The sequence below is a fragment of the Strix aluco genome, chromosome 18 (genome assembly GCF_031877795.1).
Source record: "Strix aluco isolate bStrAlu1 chromosome 18, bStrAlu1.hap1, whole genome shotgun sequence".
Classification (NCBI taxonomy): Eukaryota; Metazoa; Chordata; class Aves; order Strigiformes; family Strigidae; genus Strix; species Strix aluco.
The window spans coordinates 1,198,408-1,224,831 of record NC_133948.1 but is presented as its reverse complement, the minus strand read 5'-3'; the positions used below and the strand labels follow the sequence as shown (position 1 = coordinate 1,224,831).

Below are 26,424 nucleotides of genomic sequence, written 5' to 3'. Positions count from 1 at the left end.
CGGGAGGCTGGGAGGGCAGCACTGGCTGGTGTTTCCAACTTGCCACTGCCCTAGTCGACTTGCCTTGTTGACTAGGTCATGGATCGGCTGGGACTGGCCTGCTTTGGATCATCTCACTGGTTCCTGCTGGGTGTCAGAGCTGGCAATGCACCTCCCAGCCCTGCGCTGCACCCCAGCATCTCCCCCCGGTGCTGCGGGGACCCCGGTGTGCCGAGGCCGTGTTGCAGGTAACTGCTGTTTCCCTGGCTTTGGGGAAGGAGGAACAAACCGTGCCTCACGCTGCCAGCAGAGCCTCCAGCAACGGCAGTAAGTCATCTGCTCCTCTCCCTCGCAGCGCACCCCTGTTTAATGAGACTATCCATCACCGGGGCTTTTTTTTAAAGCTATCAGCATGGTTCAGGGTGAAAGACTCAGCCATCAGTCACAGGGACCCGTCAGTGTCTGAAGGCGAAGGCAGAGGCACCCACTGCTTCCCAGGGCCCAGAGCAGCATTGCACTGAGCCCCACGAGCCCCCTATCTCTGTGATTTGGGGTGCAGCACCGTGCCTTGTCCCACCAACACCAGGAAAGCATCTGCTGCTATGCCACAGTGGTCAAGGCTTTCTCAGCAGAGACCACTAATCCACACCCTGGGACGGGCCACCTTTCCAGCTGTGCCACCTTTCTGGCTGTGCCAGCAGCGTCAGGGAAAGCTGCGTGCAGTGAAAATCAGCCTCTGCCAGGGCCGTTCAAGGCTGCATACTAAAAAGGTCAGGCTGACACAGTGCAGTCTCTCGGTAAATGATCCCCCAGCCCCGCAGTGGTACCAGCCCCGTGCCATCTCTCCGCTTGTTTATGTTCTCTCTTGAAAAACACTGGGGGAAGGGAATCAGAGCAGCTCGGAAATGGGAAGGCGCAAGGGCAGTGGGATGAAAGGGGATGCAAGCAGATGGCAAGATGGGGAGGGACCAGAAGCACCTGGAAGGCTTGAACTGCAGAGAATCAGTCTAACAGGCGAGTAAGTGCATTTTCCACAGTGCTGCGCACCGCAGGAGGACAGGCAGGGGCTGCCTGACGGGTGGCTTCTGCACCGTGAAATCAATCCCACCCAGCACACCCAGGCATTTCTGCTGGAAACCACCGTTCGTTCCACCAGGAATCCTTCCTGGGTCTCGTTAACCCACCTCTGATCAACACCCACAGTTTGCAAATGGAATTAGAGCAGTGATGAGTAAATCGAGACCTTTTTTTCGGAGTGGAAAAGAGCTTATGAAAGTGAGAAAATGCCAGGAATGACTGGTTTTTAAGGGGGTGTGGGACACGGCCGTGAGCCGAGAGGAAGCTTGCACAGAGCAGCATCGGTAGCAACACAGTTCTGCAGTGCAGAGCCCGGCACTGCACCCTGAAAACAACCACCACAGGGACCACACACCATTGCAAGTTCACGTGTAAACAGCGATTTGTGACAGCACACAAGCATCACTCCATAGCACCCTGAAGCACAGGCTCAGCAATCCCCAAAAAGGTTTGTTCAAGGAGCGCTGAGTTTTGCAGAGTGCGGGAGCAGCCTTGGCCGGGGCACGGGGAGCTCCTGCCCACCCCGGGGCCAGCCTGTGTTTGCAGAAGCTGGTTAAGTTGTTGTGCAGCACGGGAACCCGCAGCCCTGACCTCCTCCAGCCCCCGCAGCATCGGCACTGCCCTGGCACGCTGGCAGCAGAGCCTGGCTCAGCTCACACCGGGGCACCAGGTCTGGAGCACAAGCCACTGGGCATGTCCCAGTCCACCCGGCGATGGCAGGACCAGCCCGAATGTTCCAGCAGAGCCAGCACGTTCCTCGAGGTCCAGGGTCCTGTGTGGCCCCTTTTGCCCACAGTCAGGCTGTGCAATGGCCACCGAGATGTTCCTCGAGGCACTGGGGCACGCAGCAGCCTCTGCACAAGAGGAGGACAGCAAGAGGGGGAGCGAGATAGAACCCACTGGGAGCAGAGCTCTGCAGCCCCCTCCCTGCCTGCCCAGGGCCGAAGGGATTCAGGGCAGTGACCCCCCCACGCGCTGCCCTCCCCTTCAGCTCTCTTGTGCCATCGGGGATTTTACCAGCTCCGGGGAGAAGGGGAACACAACCCTGGAGCTAATCCAGGAGGCAGCCCCTGCCTTGGGCAGAAAGGTTCTCCAACGATGTTGGAGAACATTGTCCGTGGGCTCCTCAGGGGAGGATTTGATGATCACGGAGGGCTTTGCAGGCACAGAACAGAGACGGCGCTAAGTAGGGGCATGTACACTGCACAAATCTGCCACCACATGTACAGAAAAGGAAGCAAATGCAAAGACTTTACAAAAAGTCTTAATTTTTGGAAAGCCGTAAGAGAAAAATCACTGTCCGTGGTTACAGACGTCACATTGTTGGTGCTACACGCTCAAGCCTTTAGCTCAGCCCCATCATCCTCAGACCCAGAGGCCACGCGTGCAGCTGGGGAAGGTCTCCATGACTCGGGGCCGTGTGTCCTCGTGCCCAGTGGTCACCCCATCCCACCCTCCCGTGAGCAGCCAGGACACATTGCAGGAGTTCACGCGTGACGGGGCCGCGTGCGGGTGTCTCTGGGCTCACGCACAGGGCACATCCATCCCTACACGCGCACTCAAACTGCTCTTCTGGGTTTGCCTGTGCCTGACCTGTGCCTCCACGCATGGCTTTACATCACAGGCTTAGAGCTCCCCCTTCCCGGGTAATTATGGAAAGGGTGATTACACCCAGCTCCCGCAGAATTAGCACTTTACTTGAAACAGCAATGACTTCATCCCCAGACCCACAGTTTTCCCAGCGGATGTCAGCAGAAGCCGGATCGATCTGTGACTGTCCCTGGCTACGGGCCATGGCCAGAATCAGAGGGGCAGGTCCCAACACCATGGGGCTGGAAGTGGCTTCTCTGACTGTCCCCCTCATCCCCCATGCAAAGCGCCCAGCAGCTGTGCGGCTCAGCTCAGTTGCTCACCAATAATTCATTATTTGCTGAAAATAAGAGTCTGAGAGCCTGAGAGGAGGCTGCGTGGAAGCACCTTCCAGCTTGGGACAAGCCCATGCACCAGCACTGCTGAGGGGATGATGCTAACTAACACAAAATCATTACAGCCAGGACATGCGGAGCTGGACTCCCCCAAATGAGGGCTGAGTATGCTTTGGACTGGGCAGGCCACGTGTTTATTCCAAATTTGAGCCCCTCTGAATGCACATCTTGCCTAATCCTCCACCCCCCCATGTCCATCTCTGCCAGCTCTAATCCCGCCTTTGCCCCCCAGGACCCTGCCACCATCCCTCAGGGACAGCCTGGAGAGGCAGCTCAGTCTGGAGCCGGCATGTCGGGGGTCTGCCAGCCTCCCCCCTCCTGATCCCCCCTGTGTAATAACACACTGCCACACTCGACAGCTTCCCTTATCTGCTGCCAGGCTGATCAGTTCTGGCTGTAATTTCATGCTGTTATAAGCAATCGCACTTGTAAAGCAAAAATCATGGCTGTGTTTCATAGCAGAGGATGCGAAGTCGGCTTTTTTAAGCACTGGAGAAATCCTGGCTGGCGGCTCCTCCCTCCATCCCCTCCACCCCAGTACCCCGGCGTCCCTGCAGCCACCCCCTCCCCACGCCTGCTCCCGCTGTGCTCAGACCCTCTTCTCCATCCCAATCCCTCGGGCTTTTGCCGAGACAGCAGCTTGCAGCACCCACACCAGGGCACGCAGAGATGCTCCTGGGGACGATCTTGGCACGCAGGCAGAAAGATGAATGATTCCAGGCAGTGTTGGAGCCGCACGCGTGCTCTGCGTTCCCCATGGACCACACGTGTGATCGTCGTGGAGCCCTGACCAAGTCTGGGGCAGCAGAGGGGTTCTGGCACAGCAAGAGGAACAAATATATTGAAGATGTGGGTGCAAAACTTTGCTTTTATGGCAGGAGGCTTAAACAGCACAGTGCTGCTTCTGTCCTGAGCCTTCACTAGCCCTGTGCTGGGTCTCGTTGCCCCACAGCCCCTCGCTGTGCTTCTCTGCATCAGCCCCGGGGGTAACGCTGGTGTAGCTCCGCGCTGCACGGCACCACGGCTGCTGTGGGGCAAACGCACAGTGCCTCCTGGGCACAGCACCCCCTGCACCCACAAAACCTCCCCGAGCACACGATGTGGTGGCTCTGCTCCAGCCAGACACGAGGCGCATGGGGGCAGAGAGCTCCCCATCGCTCCCCGCTGCGGAGCCGGAGGGAAGGAGCAGGAGCGGTGCCCACGGAGCCGTTTGTGCCTTGCGCCAGGGTGTGCAGCCCCGCGCCGACACCTCGTTAGACAGGCAGAGAGCGTGTTGTGTGTTTTGGGAAGGAAACAAAACTCCTTATGGCGCTCTCCATCTGGGCTGAAAGGTTGCCTGGAAGGAAGGACAGCCAAGTGCGCAGGGCACCGTACCAGGGTGAGCAAAACCTGTCCCACTTCCAGCCCAGCCCCCCCCACCGCCCCACGACACGGCTCTGCTTCCCGTCCCTCCGCATCGTGTGCCGCCGTCCCCCACCGGGGTCGGGAAGAGGGGCTGGGAGCCATGGGCTCGGCGGGAAGGCACCGCGCCACAGCTCTGCCAGCCAGGTATTGCAGGGGAGAGGACGCGTCGGCTGAGGACAGCCAGGAAAAGGATGTCAGGCTGAGAAATGATGCATCTCCTTTGGCCGTAGCAGGAGGGGAAGGAGAGCAGCTCGGCTGAGCCGTGGGTGCTCCCGTGGAGGGGGGGGGAGTTGTTTCTCCGCTTGCAACTGGCCGTTTTCAACAATGAGTTGGGGTAGGGAATGGGCCAACCTGCAGCTCTTCTAGCAGGGACAGGCTGAAAATGCTTGAATTTAGTTCCAAGTTGTCATAAAGCTTTGACGCCCTGATGGAGGACAGCCCCCGCACCCTTTTCACCTTGTTTTTCACTCTTGCATTTCTGAACAGTTGATATTGCGGCAGTGCAATGGAAAATCTTTTTTTAAAGAGAGCTAACTCCCCAGTTGTGTCATTTAGCTTAACACAAGACAGCTCTGGGAGGAAAAGGTCGTTGTAATAAGAGGCGAGAAGCTCCATGGGCTTGTTAGTGCCGTGGGCTCCCAACACCCCAGAAACCCCCATATCCACCTGGGCTCAGCCCTGCACGGGCACCCCAGCCAGGGGCAGACCCCAGCCGCCTTCCCCACCCAAACCCATCCTTCAGTGGCTGCCAGAGGGGGTGATGGGGCTGTCACAGAACCGCAGCTTTTGGCAGCCAAGACTCTTCCCCCCCAGTCTGCCCAATCTCCCAGCAAAGCATCTTGCAGATCCTCCCCTGCCCCAGCACCTGCCTGCACCGCCCCAGCCCTGCCTGGGGCTGCCAGGACAGGGTGATTTATTAGAGTGTCACCAAGATGAACACTACAGGATCAATAGACTTTCCCCAGGTACCAAAAAAGACACGAACTTGGGGACATTTCTTCTCCTGGCAGTAACTGATGCAAAGGTGCGGTTTTGGGCTGGAGAACGTGCAGTCTCCGTTCCTGTGTGCCCTGAGGGGAGTTGCTGCTTTTCATATTATTCATATTTAAAAATCCGGACTTGGGCCCAGCGAGGCTCCTCGTTAGGAGGAGATTTACAATCTGTGCTAATAGCGAGGCTCCTGCCAGGACTCCTCCAAATGGCAGCAGTTTATGTTGTGCCCAAAGCTTTCGAAGTAAACAGCTCGTCTCAGGGCTGCGAGGATGATGAGGACTCGGTCGGCGCTTCCCCTCTCCCAGCCGTCGCCAGCAGCAGCTGAACGGAGCCTCGGGAGGGTGGGAAGAGCTGGCAGTGGCTCAGCAAGGGATTTGTGATGGTGGTGCTGCTCGGAGCTGTGGGATCAGGATTGGGATCAGGCTCAGGGGGACGTCTGCAGCCGCAGCCCAAGCAAACGAACAAAACAGCCAACCAAATTCCCAACTTTTTTCCTTCCTTCCTGGGAGAAAAGCCAGGGACTCAGACTGCTCTTTCTGGTATTTCTCACCCATGAGCTTTTCATGACCGCATCCTCCCCCTTCCCTAGGGAGCCTGGGCACCCCAGCTCCCCAGACCCCCAGCCCTCCCTGCCCTCCAGCTCTGGGGTCATGCTGGCATGGCCGTGCCATTCAGGGCTGGCTGTGTCTCAGGAGAGGGATTATTGATCCACCAACATCTTGTGCTGTGGCAAAAGCCTGCTGCAAAGTTTAATTAATTGATCAGTAAGTGCTCAGAGATCCCCAGATGAAAGAGCCGCGTAATTACCGAGTATCATCCAGTGGCACTCAGAGTAATTGCAGTAACTACTGCTCAGGGTTAGCTCTCAGAGGCAGGATTGCCGCGGTGTTTAATGTCACCCTCTGGGGACAGACAATATTCTCCCTGCGTCGTACAGAAGGGACTGGAGAGCTTGGGCCTAGGAAACAAAAATCCCTCTCTGCACCCCCCAGGATGCTGGTCCTCGGGGAGAGGCTGGGGACAGCGGGAGGATGGTCAGGAGGGTGAAAGGCGAGGAGCTGCTCTTCAGCCTCCAGACTCGAAGTGGGGACCTTTTGGATCACACAATTGTTCACAGAACCGCTTGAGATCTCCCGGTCCAGCCCCATCAGCGACCCCATCCATCAACCATCCAGCCCCAGCAGCGAGGAAGCCCGCCGAACATCTCGGGGTCTGGGCAGCAGCACTGATGTGAAACTGTGCTCACAGAGGCGAAAGGACTCCCAAGGAGGGAAGCCCTCGGCAGGGCTGGTGCCCAGCACGCCCCAGGGACCCGGGGACCGAGGCTTTCCAGAGGAAGGCGCTGAAGCCTAAAAAACTGTGGTTATGCAGAAATTCAGCTCCATGTGGGTTTCTCTGACAAGTCCCAGCCTTATTTTAGATTTTTACGGTCTGCCATAAAAGCAGTTATAGTAAATTATTAGACCTACATGTGGGCTGTCAGGAGGCTTCTTCCATTTTAAATCCCCCACAATGTTGTTAACTCATTGCACTCAGGTGGGCTGTGTTGGACCACGTCCCTCCAGCCCACGGGGAGAGGGGCCACCGTGCCCCTGTGCTCTGCCCCCCACAAGGTGTGTGGGGCTGGAGCCTCCTCCCTCTGTGACCACACTGGGCTTAGGGGTGGATAAACAGGGAGAGGGAAAGCTCAGGGGTGGTTTCCTGAAAACAAAGGCTGTGCTGTGGAGGAGGGGGGGTGGTGCCGCACAGGTATCAGCAAGATGCTGTTATCCCTGGCGATATTTGAGATGGACACCCACTGCTGAGCTGCCCCAGAGCAGGGCACGGTCGGTGCACGGTGTTCCCTGAAACACAGGGAAGAAAAGCAGCAGGGGACACCCCAGTGCCGGGGACAATGTTGTGCCCTGGCCAAGCGCAGCACCAGTAAGAGAATCACCATTCCCCACACCAGTAAGAACATCACCCTTCCCTGTTTCGAGGGCACCTGCCCCAAGCGCGGCCGCAGCCCAAGGCCAGGCACAGCCCCAGGACAATCTCTTTGCAGCTGAAGCTGCTGCAGCCAGTTGCTCCCCCCCCAACCCCACTTCACACGGTTCCTGTGTGAGGATCCTGCAAAAGGCAGGTCCATGTAGGATGACATTAAGGTTTCCAGAGATGTATCCTCAACTTCACCTCTTCAGACCCGGCTGGAAACGATATAAAAGCACAGAGCAAACCCTGTGTGTGTAGGAAGGGGCATCATGACCACCAGGCCACACAGGGCCTGGGAGCCAGCGGGCATGGGGGGAGCGTGGGCTGTGTGCCGTGTGCCTCACCCCACGGAGCTTTGCCCACCTGTATAAAAACCTCCCAGGAGTCAAAAATAGTCCTCACTAAGTCATCCTAGTGGCCAGGTCAGGGGAAAGCAGAACAGTGTTTGCTTCTGCTGCCAAGCACAAAGCAAAAACTCATCTCTTGGGTGCTCGGGAAAGTTTTACAAATTTCCCTGGTTAATTCTATTAACCCTGCGGCTGCTCCGGGGAGCTCAACAGTCACGTCTGCAATAAGGTGACCTCCCTTTAACCCACAGACACTGCTCCTTTCTCGCTCTCCCGGCCACTCACCAGCACAGAGCCCATCTCCCCGCCTTGCCTGAGCCGCAGCTACGTGCTTTGGTGCCATCTCAGGGCAAGAGGCCTGGGCAGGACATCTCTCCTGGGGACAAAAAGAGCTGAGCTGCGGTTGAGCGCGCTCCTGTCGTTCCGCTGACAATCGCAGCCGGCTCGTTGCTTTGCACAGTAATTAGCTGCAACTGGAAGCTGCTTCCTCGGCGCTGGCAGTAGGGTAGGAGCTGCGTGGAGGTGCTGAGCTCTTCGGACATGGCACCGCAGAACGAATTGCAAATGTCGCTTAATGCTGTTGTGTTTCCCTGATGGGCAACTAAACCCGCCGGGCTGGCAAGCGGCCGGAGCTGTGGTCCCTGCTGCACCACAGCGCTTGCCTTCCTTGGCGTGGAGCGATGGCCTTGCTGGGGACTGTCCCTTCGCAGGGCCTGCCCGTGCCCCCATGCCCTCTGCTCCGGCCTCTCACCCACAGGAGGGCTCTGGGACTCCCAGCCCTTGCAGCAGGCTGAGGTACTGGGGCTGGCGTCGCCTCGTTGGGAACCAGGGCCGGAGCCTTCCCGGGGAGAAGCCTCGGTCCGTGCCTGATGGGACGAGGTGACTCACAGCGAGTGGGCTGTGGATGTGTGCCCATGCCAACGGCAGCTAGCATCCTTCCTCTGCAGCGATCCCCCACCCCTTGCCTTGAAATATGTCTATAATCAAGCTGCACATGAGTAGAGCTGCAGGGTTTCAGCAGCGGTGCTGCCGCAGACCCCCTGGAGAGCCCCAAGCCCCTTCCAGGTGCAATCAGGGTTTTGGGCATCCAGCAGCCACCTCGGAGGGTGGAAGTGGTTTCCTCCAGCAGCCAAACAGGGTTTGAGGATGGCCAAGAAGGATGGGCAGTGCAGGCAGAATTGCTTACCAGGTGCCCCAGGCAGCAGCGGTGAGCCCGGGAGCGGGGTGCCTGCAGCAAGGACAAGCACAGAAACCCTGCACGTGGTTTCCCTGGGCTGGCTGGAGAGGCTCGGCCACAGCGTGGGCCAAGTAGGGAGTCCTGAAGTTAATCCAGGGTGAATCCAATTGCTGCTGCACGCACGCAGCCTCAGGGCAATGACTGCTCTCTTCCCACGCCGAGCGAGGTAGGCACAGAGGAGTTTGACGTTGGCATGGAGCCCTTGCTCTGCTCTCTACAAAGAGCTTGTCCTCTTGTGGGGCACGTGTATATGAGGGAGAGAAGGAAAAATAATCTCTGCTGTTGCAGTTGTCACTATCATCAGCATTACAAGTGCAGCTACGTGTCTGAAGAGACCTTTCTGCTCTGGGGCTTGTACGTACCGAGGGTTAAAAGCAAGTCTGTGGCCCGCAAAAGCCCCTTCCATGACAACTGCTTCTCTCTGCCAAGCATCTCCGAGCCTGGCCAAGAGCGTCATCTGAAAACACGTGGCTTCGTGCTAATTGTAATGGAGGCACCAGGGTCTGTAGCTGGTTATCGGTGGCCACGCACCGGCCGGGGGCCCTTCGGCTCTGCCTCCCGGGCGGCCGGCTCCCACCCTGCCTGGCACCACGGCCTCGCTCCACGCGCCCAGCGGAATAACTCGTGCTCCTGCCCATGGGTGCAGGCAACAGGCAGCAGACGAGCAGGGCCAGGGCTGGCAGCTCTGCAAGCCTGTGAAGCGTGCGCCATGAGCAGGCAGCGAGAGGCAGGAGCCTTCGGACGGGCACAGGCGCTGCCTGCAGTGGGCCGGAGCTGCAGGCAGCAGCGCCGGGAGCTTTCAGCCGAGGGAACATTCCCAGCACAAACCTTTCCCAAAAGCCCACCCGCCTGCCTCCCCTCCCCTCACCAGCAGGCAGGGCACAGGGGTTAATGGGCAACATTACGCAGTAAACTAGGCAGAAAGATTTGCATTTGTTGGAGAGAGAGATTTCCTTACTCGATGGTTTGTGTTTGCAGTACATTAGCTAATCTCATTTCAGCTTGCGCTACATCTCCCACCGTGCGAATGCACACGCACACACACTGCGACGCTGAAGCCCTGCCAGGGCCCCACACATGTTGTTTCCCGGCTGCCCCGCTCCTCCCTCCCCACCCCAGACCTCCCTTCTGCCTTTCCGAGCCCTGCCTGGATCCCCACAGAGCCCCCCAGTGCTGATGCCTCTGCAATGGGGCTGGAGCCCCGGTGCCCTCGCATGCCGGCTGCCCTGGCACGGTGCCGGAGCTGCCGCGGCGGCAGAGCCGGGCTCACACCCACCCTGCCGAATCGCTCCTGGAGCTGAGGCCAGATCCTGCCGGGAGCGCAGAGCCACAGGGACAAACCCCTCCGTGAGGAGCTGCTGGATCCTATGACCAGCGGTATGAAGTCCCGGGAACCAACACTGGACTTTCCAGCCTTGACAAATCCCTGTTTGCAGGACCCTGAGCAGGTGCTGGGAGCCAAAGTACTGTTATTTCAGAGGAGGCATTTATATAGCAGCACTTAGTGACTGCTGGTAGGTTTATTACCAACCCCTCATCATACTGACACGCTCAGCAGCATGAAGTTAGAGCAAGCCTTGATAATAGCTCTGCACAAGTGAAACGTTATTATTTTGCTAAGATCTCTGGGAATAAATAGGCCTGCACCCACGTAACCTCGCAGCGCTGCAGGATGGGCAGCGTGGCCGCACCGTGGATGGGGGTGACAACGAGCAGGGGACGCACCCGGCCCTCCCAGCTCGAGGCAGAGGGCAAGGGCTGACCCAGCCACAGTCACGGGGATGGGGTGTTTTAGGGGCTTTGCTCTTAAAAGAACTGAAAAGCATCCGCCCAAAGGCACTTTGCGGGCGGAGGGACGAGTCTGGAGGCAGTTAATGGCTTTCCACCTGCGGGAGCTGCGGAAACGCTCCCAACAAAGCACCGGCTCTGCTGCCAAGCTCTTACAAGCTAATCAATTAAAGCATCACAGCTTGGAAGACGGGTCAGAGCAAAGCAGCACAGTATGGATTTTTTTTCTTCTCATGAAAAGAGCTTTAGAACAAATCCCCTTTTCTCCCACAAAGAGAGCAACCAGCCCCTGCAGAGAAAACCAGCCCCAGGGCACCGGGGAGTACCCACGGGTGGGCTGGGAGGAGGCTGCTGCCTCCCCAGCAAGGCACGGCCACCGGCACGGCTGGTTAGTGCCACCGTCCTGCTCCCCGCGTCACCTGGGTCACGGGTGCTGGCTCCCTGGGTGATGCCCAAAGCGTGGGAGACGCAGGTCTGTCCCCACTGGCCCACACCTTTGCTGCTGGCCGAGGCACAGCCCCCCTCAGGAATTTGCCATGCCACGCCGCGGCTGGGTAAAGCACCGCTCCTTGCTCCAGCTGCAGGAGCTGCCGTTGCCATGGGGGTTTCTCTGACCTGGGTGATGCCAACCGCTTTTTGCCACCACAGAGTGACCCTCCAGTCCCTTCCGCTGCTGCCCAGAGCACAGCTCTCCCATCCCCAGACCCTCTCTTCCACGGCACAGAATTTAGCATTTGACTGGCTGAACTACATCTGCTTTACTAACTCACCCTGCGCCGTGATCCGGGATGTGCCAAATGGCTGCACGTCTCCACACGAGTTAACCAGCCCGCTAATCTCCTGTGTTAGTCTAATCACTAATGATTTTATATTTACCTGCAGATCGTAAGTGAGAACGTGAAGCAGCGACAGAGCTAAGCACCAGTTCTGAACGGACTCATTAATAATTCCTGCATTTGAAGATGATTCCTCCTCGCTGCCGTTCTCTGAGATCCATCAATGAGCTGGTTCTTAACCCACTTAAGATGCACCGCACTGATACTGCATCATGCTGCTTTCCGTGAGAATGCTGCTCGGTACCACATCAAACACACTGCAACAACCTCTAACAGCAGTTCAGGTACCTTCCTCCATCAAACGTATAATCTTTTCAAAGATTACAATCAGCGGTTTGACAAAATCTGGTTTTCATAACACCATGGTTACTGGTGCTAATTGTAACCTGTTCTTTCCTTCTTTTCCCTCTTTCCCATATTTCAGGGCTCCTTTCGCTTTGCCCATCACCAGCCCGTGTTGCCCAGGGGCCGGGCTCCTGGCCTGGGGTGCCGGGGCACTGCTCGCCCGCTCTCTCCCGTCTCTCTGGCATCTCAGGGGTTATTCCCAATCAGCATCCCCGAGAGATGCTGATTGCATCAGCTCCTCGGAGAGTGCGTTTAAATATTCCTGGGGGGAAATTATTTGGGCCAGCTGGATTAAAAATACTCACCTCTGGTCAGTGCTCAGGGCCAGGGTCTGCAGGCGGCACCCAGCCTGTCCCGCAGTTCCTGCCCAGCTCGAGGTGCTGAGCACCGATGCTGTGCCCTCCTGCCCGGGGACCCCAAAAAGCGTGGGGAGACGCTGGTGTGAGAGAGCCAGAGCATCTTCCTGGAGACAATGAATAGAGTCCAGTAAGTGTAGGATAATGAAGAGGCAAAGAAATCACTTCTAGAGGCTGGTACAGCAGCACTGAAGTTACGCTGCACTTCGCCTCACTTTACACAAAACTTCCAACAAAACTTCTTTTTATTCTTCAAGGAAAATTTGCTAGATAGGACAAAATAATTCTGCACGCTCGTGAATTTAGAACTCCAGTTTTCCATATCAGTAACAGCGTCTGGTGCAGAGAAACTTATCTTGCAATTTATATGGGATGCGATGAGTGAATACCAGCAGTGTCCTGGCGTGAATACCAATTCTGAAATGAATACAGAGAATGGAGGCCCGGGTAGGAAAGCCTCGAGAGAGCAGGTATTTTTTGGCAGTGGCAGTGTGTAGAGGCAGTTTTCTCCAGGCACTTGTGGAGATGGTCATTATGGGCTGGCCATGGAGCTCAGACAGGGAGTTCAGACGCTGGCTGCTCCTGTCTGCTTTGCCTGCTGCAGATCCTGCCAGAGTAACACTGGAAATCACAACTAAAAAGTCTTTAAAAACTTTTGCACGGCACAGTGGGGCAGTGGGTTATGGATATGGCAACCAGAGCAGCAGTATTGCCTTGGTAAAGAGCCTGATAACCACAGAGCGAGGGGCTTGGAAGAGCTGCAGTGCCTGAAGCCAGTGGGAGCCTCTCTGGGTGCTGCCATGAGGAGCTGTAGTTAATTAAGTTACGAATTATGCAGAGAGGATAAAACAATGTCCTGTTTAATGGCTGGGGAATTAAGGTGGGCTTGGGTGGGTCCCTGCTGCACCATGAAACCTTTGCTCCCGAGGCGACTCGTCCCTGCTGCTCCCTGCTGTGACCTGTCACCCACACACGGGCGTCGCGGGGTGCCGAGGTGGGGTGCGGAGGGGACGCGGCGGGTCACAGCCCCCCAGCCCTGGCCGGGTGCTTGGCCGAGGAGCAGCGCGGGGGCCACCCAGCACCCCGGGCAGGCTGCCCGCGGGGTCCCTTCCCCCCCGCGCCACAGGGGCGCCGCTGCCTGCCATCCCCGCAGCGGGTTTGTTTCTCTCGGCTCCCTCCAAACCCCGGTGGGCAATAGAGAGCCTATTCTTGAGCTGTGCAAAGTCTTCTTCTGTTGACAAGGAACAAGGACTTCCCTCCTGAAAGGGCCCCCAGCTGTGCCCGCAGGCACTCGCTCAAAGGGGCTGGAACCGAGCCTGGCCTCAGGCTCAAACCCCCCATTCAGCGCTGGCGTTTGTAAGGCAGAGCAGGGAGGCAGCCCGCTCCCAAAGCCAAGGGCTGGAGTGGCTCTGCCACCTCGGAGGCACAAAGGTCTTTTCTGCCCTGGGACAATATTGCCACTCACCAGCGATGCCCCCCAGCCAGCAGAGCCTGGAGACCGCTCCTCAGAGCCACCATTCAGCTTCGCGACGGGAGACCTCAGCGTCCAAGTCTAAAGCTGAGTTTGTTTTTCCGCTTCCTTCTTGCCATTGAAGCCTCTCCGGGCACTGCAGAGGAGGGGGTGAAAGCTTCCCAAGAAAGCTGCAGGGAGGAGGCTGGCCCCGTATGTGCGCTGAGGGCTTGAGGTGGGGGGGGGGCGGGCAGGAGCCTGGCACCCCACGCCTGCCCCCGTGTGCCCTCGCAGGACCCCCCCCCTTTGCACCACGGAGCAGCTGTACCAGCCCGGGGTCCCAAACAGGACCCCTGGAGCGTTTTGTGGAGCTCAGCGTGGGTCTGGCACCCAGACCCCCACACGTACCCTGGCTGGGGTCTGTCCTCCCAGCACCTCCATCCCCCTCTCCTGCCCGGGCCTGCCTTGCACCCCCCACTGGGGTCTCAGTGCCCCCCAAGCACCAGGGAAATCCCACCTGAGTGCAGACCGGCAGCACCTCTGCTCTGAGCCGCTGCCCACCTGGCTCTGGCCCTGGGGAAAGGCACCTGCACCCATTTGAGCTGGGAGATGCTCTTCAGCGATGTTTCTGGTAGCTCAGGGTGGAGGACTCAGCTCGTCAGGAGAAACTCCTGTGCCCAGACTGGGAAAGCTCCTTCCTGCAGCACTGCAAGTGCCACCGCGGCCACCTCGCCCCTGGCACGAGCTGCTGGAGTGCGGCTGGCGTGGGTTTGCTCTCTGCATCCCCACCGGCAGTGGTGCTTGGCCTGGGCTGGGGGGGGGACCTGACTGTCCTGGCAGGGGACTCCCTCAGGGCTGGGAACGTGGCCCCAGGGATGTGTCACTGTCCATAAAATCACCAGGGGCAGCCAAGGGTTCCCAGCCTCTTGGCCCCAGGGAGTGGGCTTGTTCATGCTTCTGCAGGGTGGGCACTTCGCAAGGGACAGGGGAGAGTAAAAACCTGCCAGGATGCTGCTGCCATGCTGGCACCGGGGGCAAAACCCCTGCAGCCCCCCAGCCCGGACGGGGACGGCCACCCCCGCGGGTTCAAGACCCACAGACCATGTCTCTGCATCACCCCCGCTCCTGCAATTGCAGGTCTCAGCCCAGAAAACTGGGTGGCTGCACCTGTGTCGCACCCTGTGCCAGCCCGGTCCCTGCTCCCCGCCCCTGGGGGGCTCCTGCGGCCGCAGGATCGGTCCCACCCCACCGCGGGGCAGATGCTGCCGGACTGTGGGATGCTTCCCGCGAGGTGGATGTGTCCGAGGGCTCCCTGGGCCGGATGGAGCCCCCCGCCAGCATCCCCGCGAGGTGCGGGGAGCCGAGAGCGGGCGGCGATCGATCGCCGTCACTGCAGAGCAAATGCAGCAGCGCTGGGCTGCTGCATCGCCATCATGAAAATAAATGAGAGATTGATTTTCCGGGCGGTTTGGATCTCATGGATCTCACCCGCTGTGACAAGCGGGGCTGACGCCTCCCTGTGCTGCCCTGCGCCAGGCCGAGGCAGCTGCGAGGCGGCCGAAGACTTGGGGCAGCCTGAAAGCGGGTCTGAGGGGTGTCAGGCTCTTGCTGGCATTGCGGGGCACAACGGGAGGGATGGGGAAGCGCCGTGCCCCGCGCTCCGCCGCCGCAGCCCCTGGCTCGCCAGCATCAGCCGCAGCCCAAACCAGGGCGAGCGGCACTTGGCTGCTCACCAGGAAGGCCCCGTCTTCCTTGTAACACCTTATCTTCAGGCTGCTCTTGCTAAGTCACATCTGACTTAATTATGGTAATTAAGATTGACATTAATACAATATTAAAATGTGAAATTAAAATTGGCTGTGAAACTTATCTGAATTTTTAGCGTGCTTATTGATTTTCTTCACTGTTAATCAAAGGTCTGAGGTAAGTGCCGATGAACGTGGTGCTAATTAGAGCAATGCCCACTAAAGTGGCCTCAGGAGACGCTTCTCTTTATTTCCTTTCCAACGCTGCAGGTTTCTGACCAGGCGAACGCTCCAGCCCTGAGCACTGCGGAAGGAACAATAACAATTTCTCCTTTTCTTCCGAGCATCCCTGTGGCTGCCTGCCCTGCCTGCTTTCGAAGCCACTGTCTTGCCCACAGTGCACGGTGATGCACAGTGAAACACGGTGATACACGGTGATACATGGTGATACACGGTGATGCACGGTGATACACGGTGATCCATGGTGATGCACAGTGATACACGCTGATACACGGTGATACACAGTGATGCACAGTGATACACGGTGATACACAGTGATGCACAGTGATACACGGTGATACACGGTGGTACACGGTGATGCACGGTGATACACGGTGATACACGGTGATCCATGGTGATGCACGGTGATGCACAGTGCTGGCTGGAGGGGTTCAGGGCAGCAGGTCCCATTAGGCCTCCGTGAAGCTGCGGGAAGAAAATTATTCAAATCGTCCTGTTAGACACCAATGATGGGGACCCCACCTGTTCCCCCTGTGCATGCTCCCTCCTCACCACTGCCCTCAGCTCCCCCGAGTCCCCAGCGGAGCTGCTGGAGGGGTGGGGGACCCCAGCACCACTGTGAGACCCCCGGGCTCACCCAGCAGCCACTGACCCCCAGGCACTGTGGGGAGGGGGGAAGCGCACCCCAACAAACCCCAGCTGGTGCAGGTGATGCCTCCGGCTGGTGGGGTGTGAGCTGGGCCTGGCCCCATTCCCTAATCCCAGGTGGTGAGCTGAGGCCTGAGTTTAACCGTTCCCTCTCCATCACTAACAACTTTTGCCACTTAGTGGGCATTTCTGCATTACAAATCCAGCATTTGTTCTTTTTTTCCTGCCTGTTACCATGGTGCTGATGTTATTATCTGGCTATCTTAGGAGTTTACTACAATGCAGATGAACACAATAAAAATCACTCAAGGAAAACTGCTAAATGAGAGGCAACTTTTATCTTTAATAACAGCGTGTCGGGAGGGGAGCCGGGGCTGGAGCCGAGGGGGGACCAGAGCAGGCTGCGCTCGCTCTGCCGCCGATAGCTTTGTTAGACCAAATTAAACCTCTGAGCAAGTGAATCCCACTTTGTATATGAAAATGACAGTGTTAAATAATACACTGCGCCTCTCGGTGATTTCTCTCCCTTTCTTATTTCGTCCTTCGCTCGCCTGCTGCCCAACAGCTCCCAGCTGGCAGCAGCCAGGAGTGACACAGAGAATGCAAATGGCCCCGCTGCCCGCCTCAGGCTCCTCGAAACCCCCCGAACGCCGCTTCGCCCGCCTGCACCAGCGCGAGGCAGAGGAACTCTGCAGAGCCCGGCAGGGAAAACGGCAGCAGGATCGGTCCCCGTGTTTGGACGGTTTCTTGACTCGGTGTGTTCTGCGTGGTGGCATTTGTAGTGATACCAGTACGTGATTATTGTTGCTGAGGTAACCGAGTCGCTGTAATTGCTCTCTCAAAGGTAGCAGGGACTTCTCAGATGGCAGCGTCAACAAACCGGCTGCTTGGGGGGAAAGGCTGGCCGCGATACTGTGGCGTTTGACACCCGCGTCGTGCTGCGGGACGTGGTTCTGGCTATTTGAATTGACAGGCGGAGTGGCCGGGAGGACCGGGGAGCTCTCACTGGGAGGTGATTTACAGTAAACATTTCAGGGTAGGATTTAGGGTTTCACAAGAACGAAGCCTCCGTCCCTGTTCATACCAAAGCCAGTGTCATTACACCACGGGCTCTGGGGCTCAGCAGGGGCCTGCTGCCACCTCTCAGCTCATCACAGCTGCCGATGGCCCAGGCAGGGCGACGGGCAGGACCAGACCAGGCAGGGGGCTCCTGGGGGCCGTCAGGCACGAAGGTTGGGGGGCTCCAGGGCTGGGGCACTGAGCGGGGACTGTCTGTGCGCTGCTGCAGGGCTGAGGAGGCTCCAGGGCTGGCCCGTGGCCAAGGTGCCACCCCACATTACAGGGGGGGGCCCTGCACAGCTTCCACAGGGGTCTCACGTGCCCAGAGCCCATCACTCCCCACAGCTGGTGAGGTCGCAGCGTGCAGCCCCCCCCTCCACCCCCTCACCAGCAGGACCAGACCCCGGTGCCCCGTGATCCCAGCCCCCCCAGAACCACTGCCCAAGTCACAGCCTGCTTTTGGGGAGCCCAGGGGGAGGGAAGGGGCGTAAGGCTGGGCTGGAGCAGGGAGGTGAGAGGGGCTTGGGGTGTTGAGGGGGGGGCTTGGGGTGCTGAGGGGGGTTTGGGATGCTGAGAGAGGGTTGGGGCACTATGGGGGTTTGGGGCCAAGGGGCAGTGAGGTGACACAAGGGGCTGGGCACAGGCTGGGTGGGGGGCTGCAGTGGGGAGCGCTGCCCGGGCTGGGGGGGGTCCTGGAGTCGGGGGGAGCCGGGGGGAACCGTGGGACCGGGGAGGCTGAGGGGAGTCGTGGGGAGGCTGCGGGGAGCCGGGGACCCCCGGGCCGGGACAGAGCCGTGGGTCGGGGACGGGAAGGGGGGGGGGGGGGGGGGGGGGCGAGGCGGGGTGGGGTTGGAGGGGCCGGTGGAGCCGCGGGCGGGGCCGGAGCGCACGGAGCTGCGCGGGGGCCGGGGCCCTCCCCCGCCGCTCGCTCCGCGCCTCTCCGCGCCTCTCCGCCCCTCCGCCGCGCCCGCTCCCCCGCGCCGGCCCCGGCTCCGGCGGCAGCCCCCGCCCCCGGCCCGGCCCCGCTCGGCGCGGCTCGGCTGGGCTCGGCTCGGCTCGGCGCGGCTCGGCTGGGCTCGGCTCGGCTGGGCTGGGCTCGCAGCAGCGCGGAGGCACCATGCCGGGCCCCCGCGGGCTCTGCCTGCTCGCCCTGCTGCTGGGCAGCCCCGCGGCCCCGCGCCCAGGTAAGCGGGGCGGAGCGGGGGGGGCGGGGGGGGCTCCCCGGGATCGGCCGCCGGGGCCCTGCGCCTCCCGTGACGGATGGCGGGGGGGGGGATGCAGCCGGGACGGGGGACGGGGCAGTGGGACCGGGGAGGGGCTGCTGGAACCGGCCGTGTCGCCCCCGACCGGGGACCCCCCCCCCGCTTCTGCTGCTCCCCGGGCCGGGCTGAAACTTCTGGCATTGAGGGGAGGGGACGGCACCGGCACCGGCACCGGCTCAGCACCGCGGGGCGGACAGTTCCCGCCGCCGGGACCGGGGCCGGGGCCGCTCCGGGGAGCCGAGTCCTAACGGGGCGCCGGGCCGGACCCTGCGCCTCCCTCCCGCAGGGACAGCACCCCCCTGTCCCCAGCGCCCCCCCGCCCCCCGGGGTCCGCTCTCCTAGGTATTCCCAGCCACCCCGTGTCCGCAGCCCCCACTGTCCCCAGACCCCAGCGTCCCCAGACCCCCATGTTCACTATCCCCCCAGTGTCCCCAGCCCTGGGTGTCCCCAACTCTGGGTGTCCCCAGTCCCATGTCCGCAGCCCCCCGTGTCCCCAGCCCCGGTGCCAGCTCCCCGCCGTTGTTCCCGTCCCAGCAGTTGGGGTGCGCCGGGGGGGGTGTGACCGGGGGGTGCTGCGCCTTTTCCCAGGGGCTGCATGTTCGTTCCACGTGTCTCATGTCTCCAGGCGAAGCCGCTCCCTCCCCCTTACCCCCCCCCCCGCCGCGACCACCGACCTAAGAAAAGGCGTCGGGGACCCGTTTGCGGGTGACTTGACAAAGTCGTCGCAAACGAGCGCGGTGCCAGCGCCGGGACCCTCGGCACGGGGAGGCTGCGGGGCCGAGGTGGCCGGGGGTCGGCACGCTGCCGACCGTGGGTTGGGCAGAGGGAGACGGGAGAGGCCTGCGGGCGCTGCGGGGCCCGTGCGGGGCCTGCCAGGCCGCCGCCGGGACCAACAGGGGGGTTTTAGCCGAGGTGCCCAGCGCCAGGAGCGCTGTGCGGCACTGCCTGCCCGGCTGCGGTCTCTGCTCTCATCTTCGGATTGCAGTAAAAGACTTGGACTTTTTGGTGTTAAACCCGGCTCTCCCTACGGAGGTTGTATTACAGAATCCATCCTTCTTTCTGGGAAACAAAACAAAAATGGGCGTAGATTACGGCATTTTCTCCCTCACCTGCGCGGGTTTGTGTTCTGCGCGTGGACATGCTCGTGTGTATGAAGGAGTCGGAGCTGAAGTCGCTACCCACGACGTTGGCATCCTGTTCCAGTGTCGGAACAAACAGAAAGACACGTTTCTCTGGTGTGTTACACAAACACTCTGGGCCAGGCTGCCGGGGAGCTGCTGCGGGAGATGTGTGTGTACAACGAGAGTCCCCGTGGGGCTGAGGGGGCCGGGGGAACCGGGCAAACAAACCGAGCAAGGACAGGGCCCCCAGCGGGGCTTATGGCCCCGCTGCTGCCTCATGCCCTGGATGCAGGAGGGCTGCCCCGGTCCCCAGCGCCCGTTGGGAGCACCAGCAGGCAGCCCAGCTCCTCAGGAGCAGGATTTGGCCCTCATGGCGAGCACGATCTGTCCCCAGGCTCGGGGTGGGAGAACGCCGCGTACCGAACGTCTCTTTTCCTTGGCAGGGAGGGAGCTGATGAATAGTTGACCCTTTACAAGGTTCGGTGAATTATTGCTGTAAAATCCCCAACTCCTGCACACGCAGCCCTGGCTCTGGCGGCGCCGCAGCAGCTCTCCCCGTGCTGGGGGGGGGGCTTGTCGATCTGTTTGCAGGAGGTCACAGCCGGGGCCCGGATTAGCAAGCCATGCTGCTCACAAACTGAGGGGGAGCAGGATCAGACCCTGCAGAGAGATGGTTCTCTGCGCTCCATCTGCCTGCTCTTTGGGCTCGTTCTTTCACGAAACAACTAATTTCACATGACTTGCACCCATCGCTTGCTCGGCTGGTGGCTTTTTGGTGCTTTGCACCCGGGGAGCCATTTAGATCACCGGGGAGGAGGTGTGAAAGCCTCTCCTCTCGGCATCCGCTTGCACCCACCCACCAGCGCGGAGCGCAGCGGCAGAGCAGGCGGCAGAGGCACGTCCCTTCGCGAGGACTTGTGCCAGGAGGCTCTGGGCAGCAGCGTGCGAGGATGCATTTTGGCACGGATATTTCTTCCGCACGGTGCGGATGCAGTGTGCAGCCACGGGGCGTGCGGGCAGGCCGCGTCCAGCCTGCCCAAGGAGAGCAGCAGCGCTGCCGGTGCTGCTCAGGCAGGCTCAGGCCGGGGCCTAGGCTTGGCAAAACCCAGCCTCTGGTCTTTGGGGACAGCAGGGACACGGCCGGACCCCCCGGGAGATCCAGGGTTTCTAAATATATCCCGTTTGGTGTGGCGGTGGCGATGAGGAGCGGTGTCCACTAGAGGTTGTGATGAGACCAACAAATCCCTCCTGGAGCAGAAATGCAGCTCGGGGGGTGCTGAGCATCGGGGTCCTCCGTAGCCTCGTCACCTGCGCTTCCCTTTCTTTTCTTCAAGGCCTTTGGGCCCCTCCAGGCTGGTTGTCGTGGCGAATTAACAAGCCGCAGAGATTTTCCCTGGGTTTTGCGGTGAGCGTGGCACCGCGGGAGAATTTTTCCAGAAAAATCAGGTGTGTGCAGCGGGAAGGAGAGCGGAGCGTGGACTTGGTGAGGCCTGCAACAAGTGAGGGGTGTGCTCTCGCAGCAGGCACGGCACCCCGAGCGGGGTCGTCTCGAGCAGTGAGATAACGACAGACAGGCGGGCAGGCGGCCGGAGAGACGGGGAAGGGAACCTGTCTGGTGTGCAGGTCCCAGAGGCCGTGATAAATGTTGCCTCTTCCTTCTCTCCTTGGCAGGAAGAACGAGGAAAGTCTGGATCAGTAGCGAATGAAATTATTATCTTTTAGCCCTCTGCTTCTTCTGTATTTTTTCCATTATGAATATATAGAGATGCTATTTAAAGTGTACATTTTGTGGATGTTACAGTGTCACAGATGTTCCCTTCTATACATTTTTAACTTCCCTGTCAGCGAGGAATTTGGTACAAGTATTTGGGGCTGAGAGGCAGGCTGTGGACCAGTTAAGCTGAATGTGCTCGCTTGGCACACAGAATGCCACACCGAGGCCTTATAAAAGCAAACCGTGTTAAAAGGGAAGCGCAGAACATACCAGTGTATAATCCATCCCTTGCAGCTCTAAGCCAGATCCTGCTGGGCTCAGAAATTAATAGATAATAAGGCAGAGATGAGGCAGGACGCGCAGAGGTGTGGCGGGGCATTGCTGGGAGGGAGTGCGGGCGTTAAGGTGGGAGAATGGCAGGTCCTGCCGGAGGGCAGGGCTCTTCCTGCGGGAGTTCAGGGTCAGAGCCCACCTCTGTGGCCCTTCCTTACCCCATTTTGTACAAACAGATTTTTTTTTTCAATGGAATGGGCTCTATATGATTAAACAACATGGAGCTTTTGATCTAGACTACAAGCAGCCTCAGAAATCTGTGTGTTTTACATCCTCTGTCATTGCAGGGAGTACAGCCAGTTCCAGTGGGCTTTGGGAAAAAAAAAGCAAGCCTAACCTTCTGTGAGCAATCCAAAAGTTATTTACTTGATGCGATTTTATTTTTCAAATATTTGAAAGTGGTTACTGAACAGTAAAATACGCTCCAAGGAAATCCTGTTACAAAACACAGGCTATATTTTAATTAGCATAACGTGCAGTTACATGACTGGAACTGGAGCCTGCCAATAAATTTATCTTTCGGGAGTTCGGATAGATTTCTATAGAAAATACAGCGAGAGCACTGGCTTTCCAATTTTCCAGTCCATCAGGATGGATTTACGCTCTTGTCAGGGGTATGAAATAGCTGAATTCCGTGGTGAGAGCGTCCCGTGTCTTTAACCACTTACCTCGCCAGGCGCAGGGTGCTTGGTCGGGCAGGAAAGTGTCCCAGCTTCGGGCCAAGGGACCCAGCAGGTCTGGGGGGGATCACCCGGGAATACCGGCCCCCCAACACGCGCCCGGCCCCCTGCCCCCCGTCAGCAGGGTGAACCATGCCGGTATCGGACACGGCACGAGCCCCGGGGCCAGTGGTGATGCCTGGCTCTTCCCCTTCATTTTTTGGAGCAGCACAGGGGGTCAAAGCCATTTCCAGCCCACTGCAGCTTGGGAGCAGAAACCCCAGGGTACAGCACCCATGGCAGAGGGGCTGGGGATCTGCCGTCCCTCCAGCCATGGCCCTGGAGCAGCGGTGGGGAGGAGCGTGTGTCCCAGGGGGGGTTTAGGGCCGCAAACAAAACCGCTTCAAAGTCCTTGTATTGGCTGCACCGGGCCAGGCTCGACATCCCTCAGGAAGGGCCCAGGCAGAGCCCAGTGAAGCTGCTTTTCCACAGCTGCTCTCGGAGGGAGGTCACACACGTGCAGACAAACCAGGCATGAGGAAACACCATTGGAGCGCTGCCAAAGAGGCGCAGAAGGGCAGGGACCCCCCTGTCCTGCCCCACAGCCCCCGCTGGGTGGGGGGCTCGTTGCTGCCTCTGCCCAGCCGAAGGGAAGAGGTGTTTGTCAAATGGCAGAGAGCCAGAACGACCGTTGAGATGTCCTAAGAGAAAACATCTCTGCGATCCCAGCTGGGAGGTCTCCGGCCGGGCCATGCTGTGGCGAGGCCCTGGGGATGGGTCCCGTGTCCTGCCGGGATGGAGAGAAAAGTGGCCGGGACAGCTCAGGGGGGGCTACAGGGGGGTTTGGCATCGCTCGGACTCAGGTTGCTGCGGTTCAGCAGCTGCTCGTAACTGTCTTCTGTGGCCTTCCAGAGCCCTTCCCGAAAGGACCAGCTTCACAAGATCAGTTTTCATGCAGGTGAGGCCGGGAGCGATGCCTGGATGGGATGGAGGAAGGAGACCCGCGTGGTTCAGGTGCCTCAACCGCTCTCTGGACCTGCGTGGGCCAGGATGACCTGAGGGAGCAATGCTTTGCAGAAAGCAGCCCTTTCCTGCCGAGGTGCTAAGGGAAGGTGCCCTTCCTTTCGGAGGACGTTGGCCTGCCTGCCTGTCTCCGTTCACAGCTTGTTAACAGACAACTTGCTGAGGATGTTCCTGCACTGCCCCGTGGGGCTGGTCCACTCTCTCTGCATCCCACTCTGGTGAAGATCTGCGGGCTGTGGCCTTGCCCCGGCGGGAGAGGAGAGCCCAGGACAGATGGATGCTCGCTCAAGGAGCTTCTGCCCCCCCCAGCCTCCTGAGGAAAGCAGAGCTGCTCGGGCAGGATGGGCTGCTCGCCCGCTCCCATCCCCCGGAGCGATTCCTACGGCCACCGCACCGCTGGGAAGGTGAATAAAGGAACTTCTGGTACTTGCAGCTCTGTTACCTCTCAGACTTCATCCGTAAGGATTTCAGAAACCAGAGGAGATCCACGGAGCTGGGCAGCTGGAGGAGCTGACGGGAGCCTGGGGTGGAAGAGGCAAAGCTGGAAAACAGCTGGAGGAAGGGAGACTCATTTTTCATACCAGAGAGAGAAGTGGTGTGGATTTCTAGCAGGCAGAGGCTTGATAAGGGAGTGCAGGCATTGCTTATCTGCAGCTTGAACCTATAGCTGTGGTCCCTATGGGTGGGGGGATGCTGGGTCATGGCCAGTGCCTGTGTCCTGACACAGCTCGGTGCACCCTGGCAGCCTCGGGACCCCCGAAGAACAGGGGTGCGGGTGATCAGCAAGGAACTGCCAGGAACTTTAAAAGTCAGGGGCTGCAGCTGGCGCAGACGGGGAGCGTTCCTCCTGCGCTTTCGAGAAGACACTATTTCTGGCCCAACGTTTTTCTTAGATGACATGAATGTGGAAGAGCAAACCCTTTGAAGCGTGTTGCTGTGAGTGAGCATCATGCCGGTAAAGCCGCTGGAGTTGCAGTGATTTGTAAAAGCAGGGCTCCAGCTGAGCGGCCCCGTCCCTGCTGCAGCTGGAGCGCGGGGGGGAGCAAGCAGGGGGAGCCCGAATTCGGCCCCATCGTCCCAGGCTGGCCGGGTGCAAGGCTGGAGAGGGGGGTGACAGCCCCGTGGCACGGGGGACCCTCTGCTGCCGTGCTCTGTCCCTGTGCTGAGGGGGGGCTCAGGGCTGTGGGCACGCAGAGATCATGTTGTCCCCTTGCTTGGGAAGAGGGGGGCTGTGCCCCGGGGTGCTGAGAAGCTGCTTTCCCCTCCGTTCCTTCTTTCACTTGCTAAAATCCACAGCTGTGGTGCAGCTGAGGCTGATGTGCTCGCAGCGCGGGCAGAGAGCACAGCCCCGACTTAGTCATCTTTTTATTTTTTCTTTTTTCCTCCTTTTTCTTTCCCTGAGGAGAAGCCAGAAATGCAGCAGACCAAAAGGGACCCGAGTGCTGGGTGAACCTGGAGCTTTCCTGATGTAAAGCAAAGCAGCTCTGCCTGCATTCCCCAGGCCTGCACTATGTCCAGACCTTTGTCCCTTTTCCCAACCCCCGGATCCATCACCTGCAGGAGAAGGTGTTCAACCCCCAGAAAGCCCAAGTGACTCCCCAAGGGCAGGCCCCAAGGGGAGCACCCAAGGGGTGCAGAAACGAAAAGGACATCAGCACCCCAGGACAGATGGCTGCAGCGGGAAGGTACAAGGAAACTTTAAGCAACAAAAAGCCAAGTTCCTGGCAGCGGGGAGGGAACGTATGAGCAGCCTGGCCACTAAACCCGGCTCTGAAGGTGCGATTCCAAATGCAAAGCTTTAGTCTGGAAAGGAAATTTGGTGCCAAATGCGTCAGGCATCCAAAAATTCAGGCGCGACAGAAGGAATATCTGTGGGGCTGATCCCAGAGCAGTGTAATCTGCTCGGTGAAAAGGATCTTCACATCTCAGTGATGTGCTTCAGCCCATCAACAAGGGACCTGGCACTGCCATGGAGAGCCGGGGCAGAGCAGGCAGGAGTGAGCAGGCAGGTGCCAGGTCCCCTCCGGGCAGGGAGGGGAGGGGGTGGCAGTGCCCGCTGGAGGGTCTCCCGTGAGGTCTTGCAGCAGTCACTGTAGTTCTGTGAGCAAAGCAATAAACTGATGAAGATATTAAATTAGTCCGAGCGTCCAGGCACAAATGAGACAGGAATAACATGGAGGGAGTGAGGGAATGTTCTGGAAACTGGTCAACTCGGGGTGGTTTCAGAGCTAGTCAGAACGGCTGGAAATATTTAAAATTCAAGAGAGAAACTCCATCTGACTTTTTAGGGTGGATTAATGGAGCATGTCAACATTTTGTGGATGAGATCCTTCATCTCGGGTAGATTGGTGGCTGGGGGACAATACCGGAGGACAGCACTTCTGATATCCCCTCCACTGCCTTCCCGCAGCTCTTCCCCCAGCAGCGGGGCTGCATGATGATACGCAGGAACGGGGCTTGAATTTTCTGATGATGATTTAAATGCAGCTTCAGTAAAACATCAGGCTATTTCTGACAGTCCTAAACATCCATTTGCAAAGATACCGAGTCCCTAAATTGGAAAGCGTGAGCCCTAACAGCCTCCCAGTGCTCCCAGCACAGCGGCAGCATCCCCGCCCACAGCGAGGAGCCCTGCAGATACAACAGAGCTTGGGCACATCAGCCGTCCTTTCCCCCGTCACGCAGGATACAGATGAGGGAAGGATTTAAAATAAGAAAGGTAGATTGCTAACAACATTAAAAACGTGATCCCCACTGTCAGCGGGGCGGGGGGTACCCGGGCTGGCCTGGGGTGGGACGCAGCGCGGTGCTCCAGGCCCAAGAGCATCCGTAGAGACGTCAGACTGTTCCCA

General features: G+C 59.1%; 1 protein-coding gene across 2 annotated transcripts in view; it reads left to right on the top strand.

Moving 5' to 3' along the window:
* Window positions 1-18,494: 18,494 nt before the first annotated feature.
* Window positions 18,495-26,424, top strand: part of SEZ6L (seizure related 6 homolog like) — a 47,705-nt gene continuing 39,775 nt past the window's right edge. For both annotated transcript variants that reach the window (XM_074844107.1, XM_074844105.1), the window contains exon 1: window positions 18,495-18,644. In XM_074844107.1, the coding sequence (XP_074700208.1) occupies window positions 18,578-18,644 (67 nt within the window). In that variant the 5' untranslated portion in view covers window positions 18,495-18,577. The remainder of the gene's footprint in view (window positions 18,645-26,424) is intronic.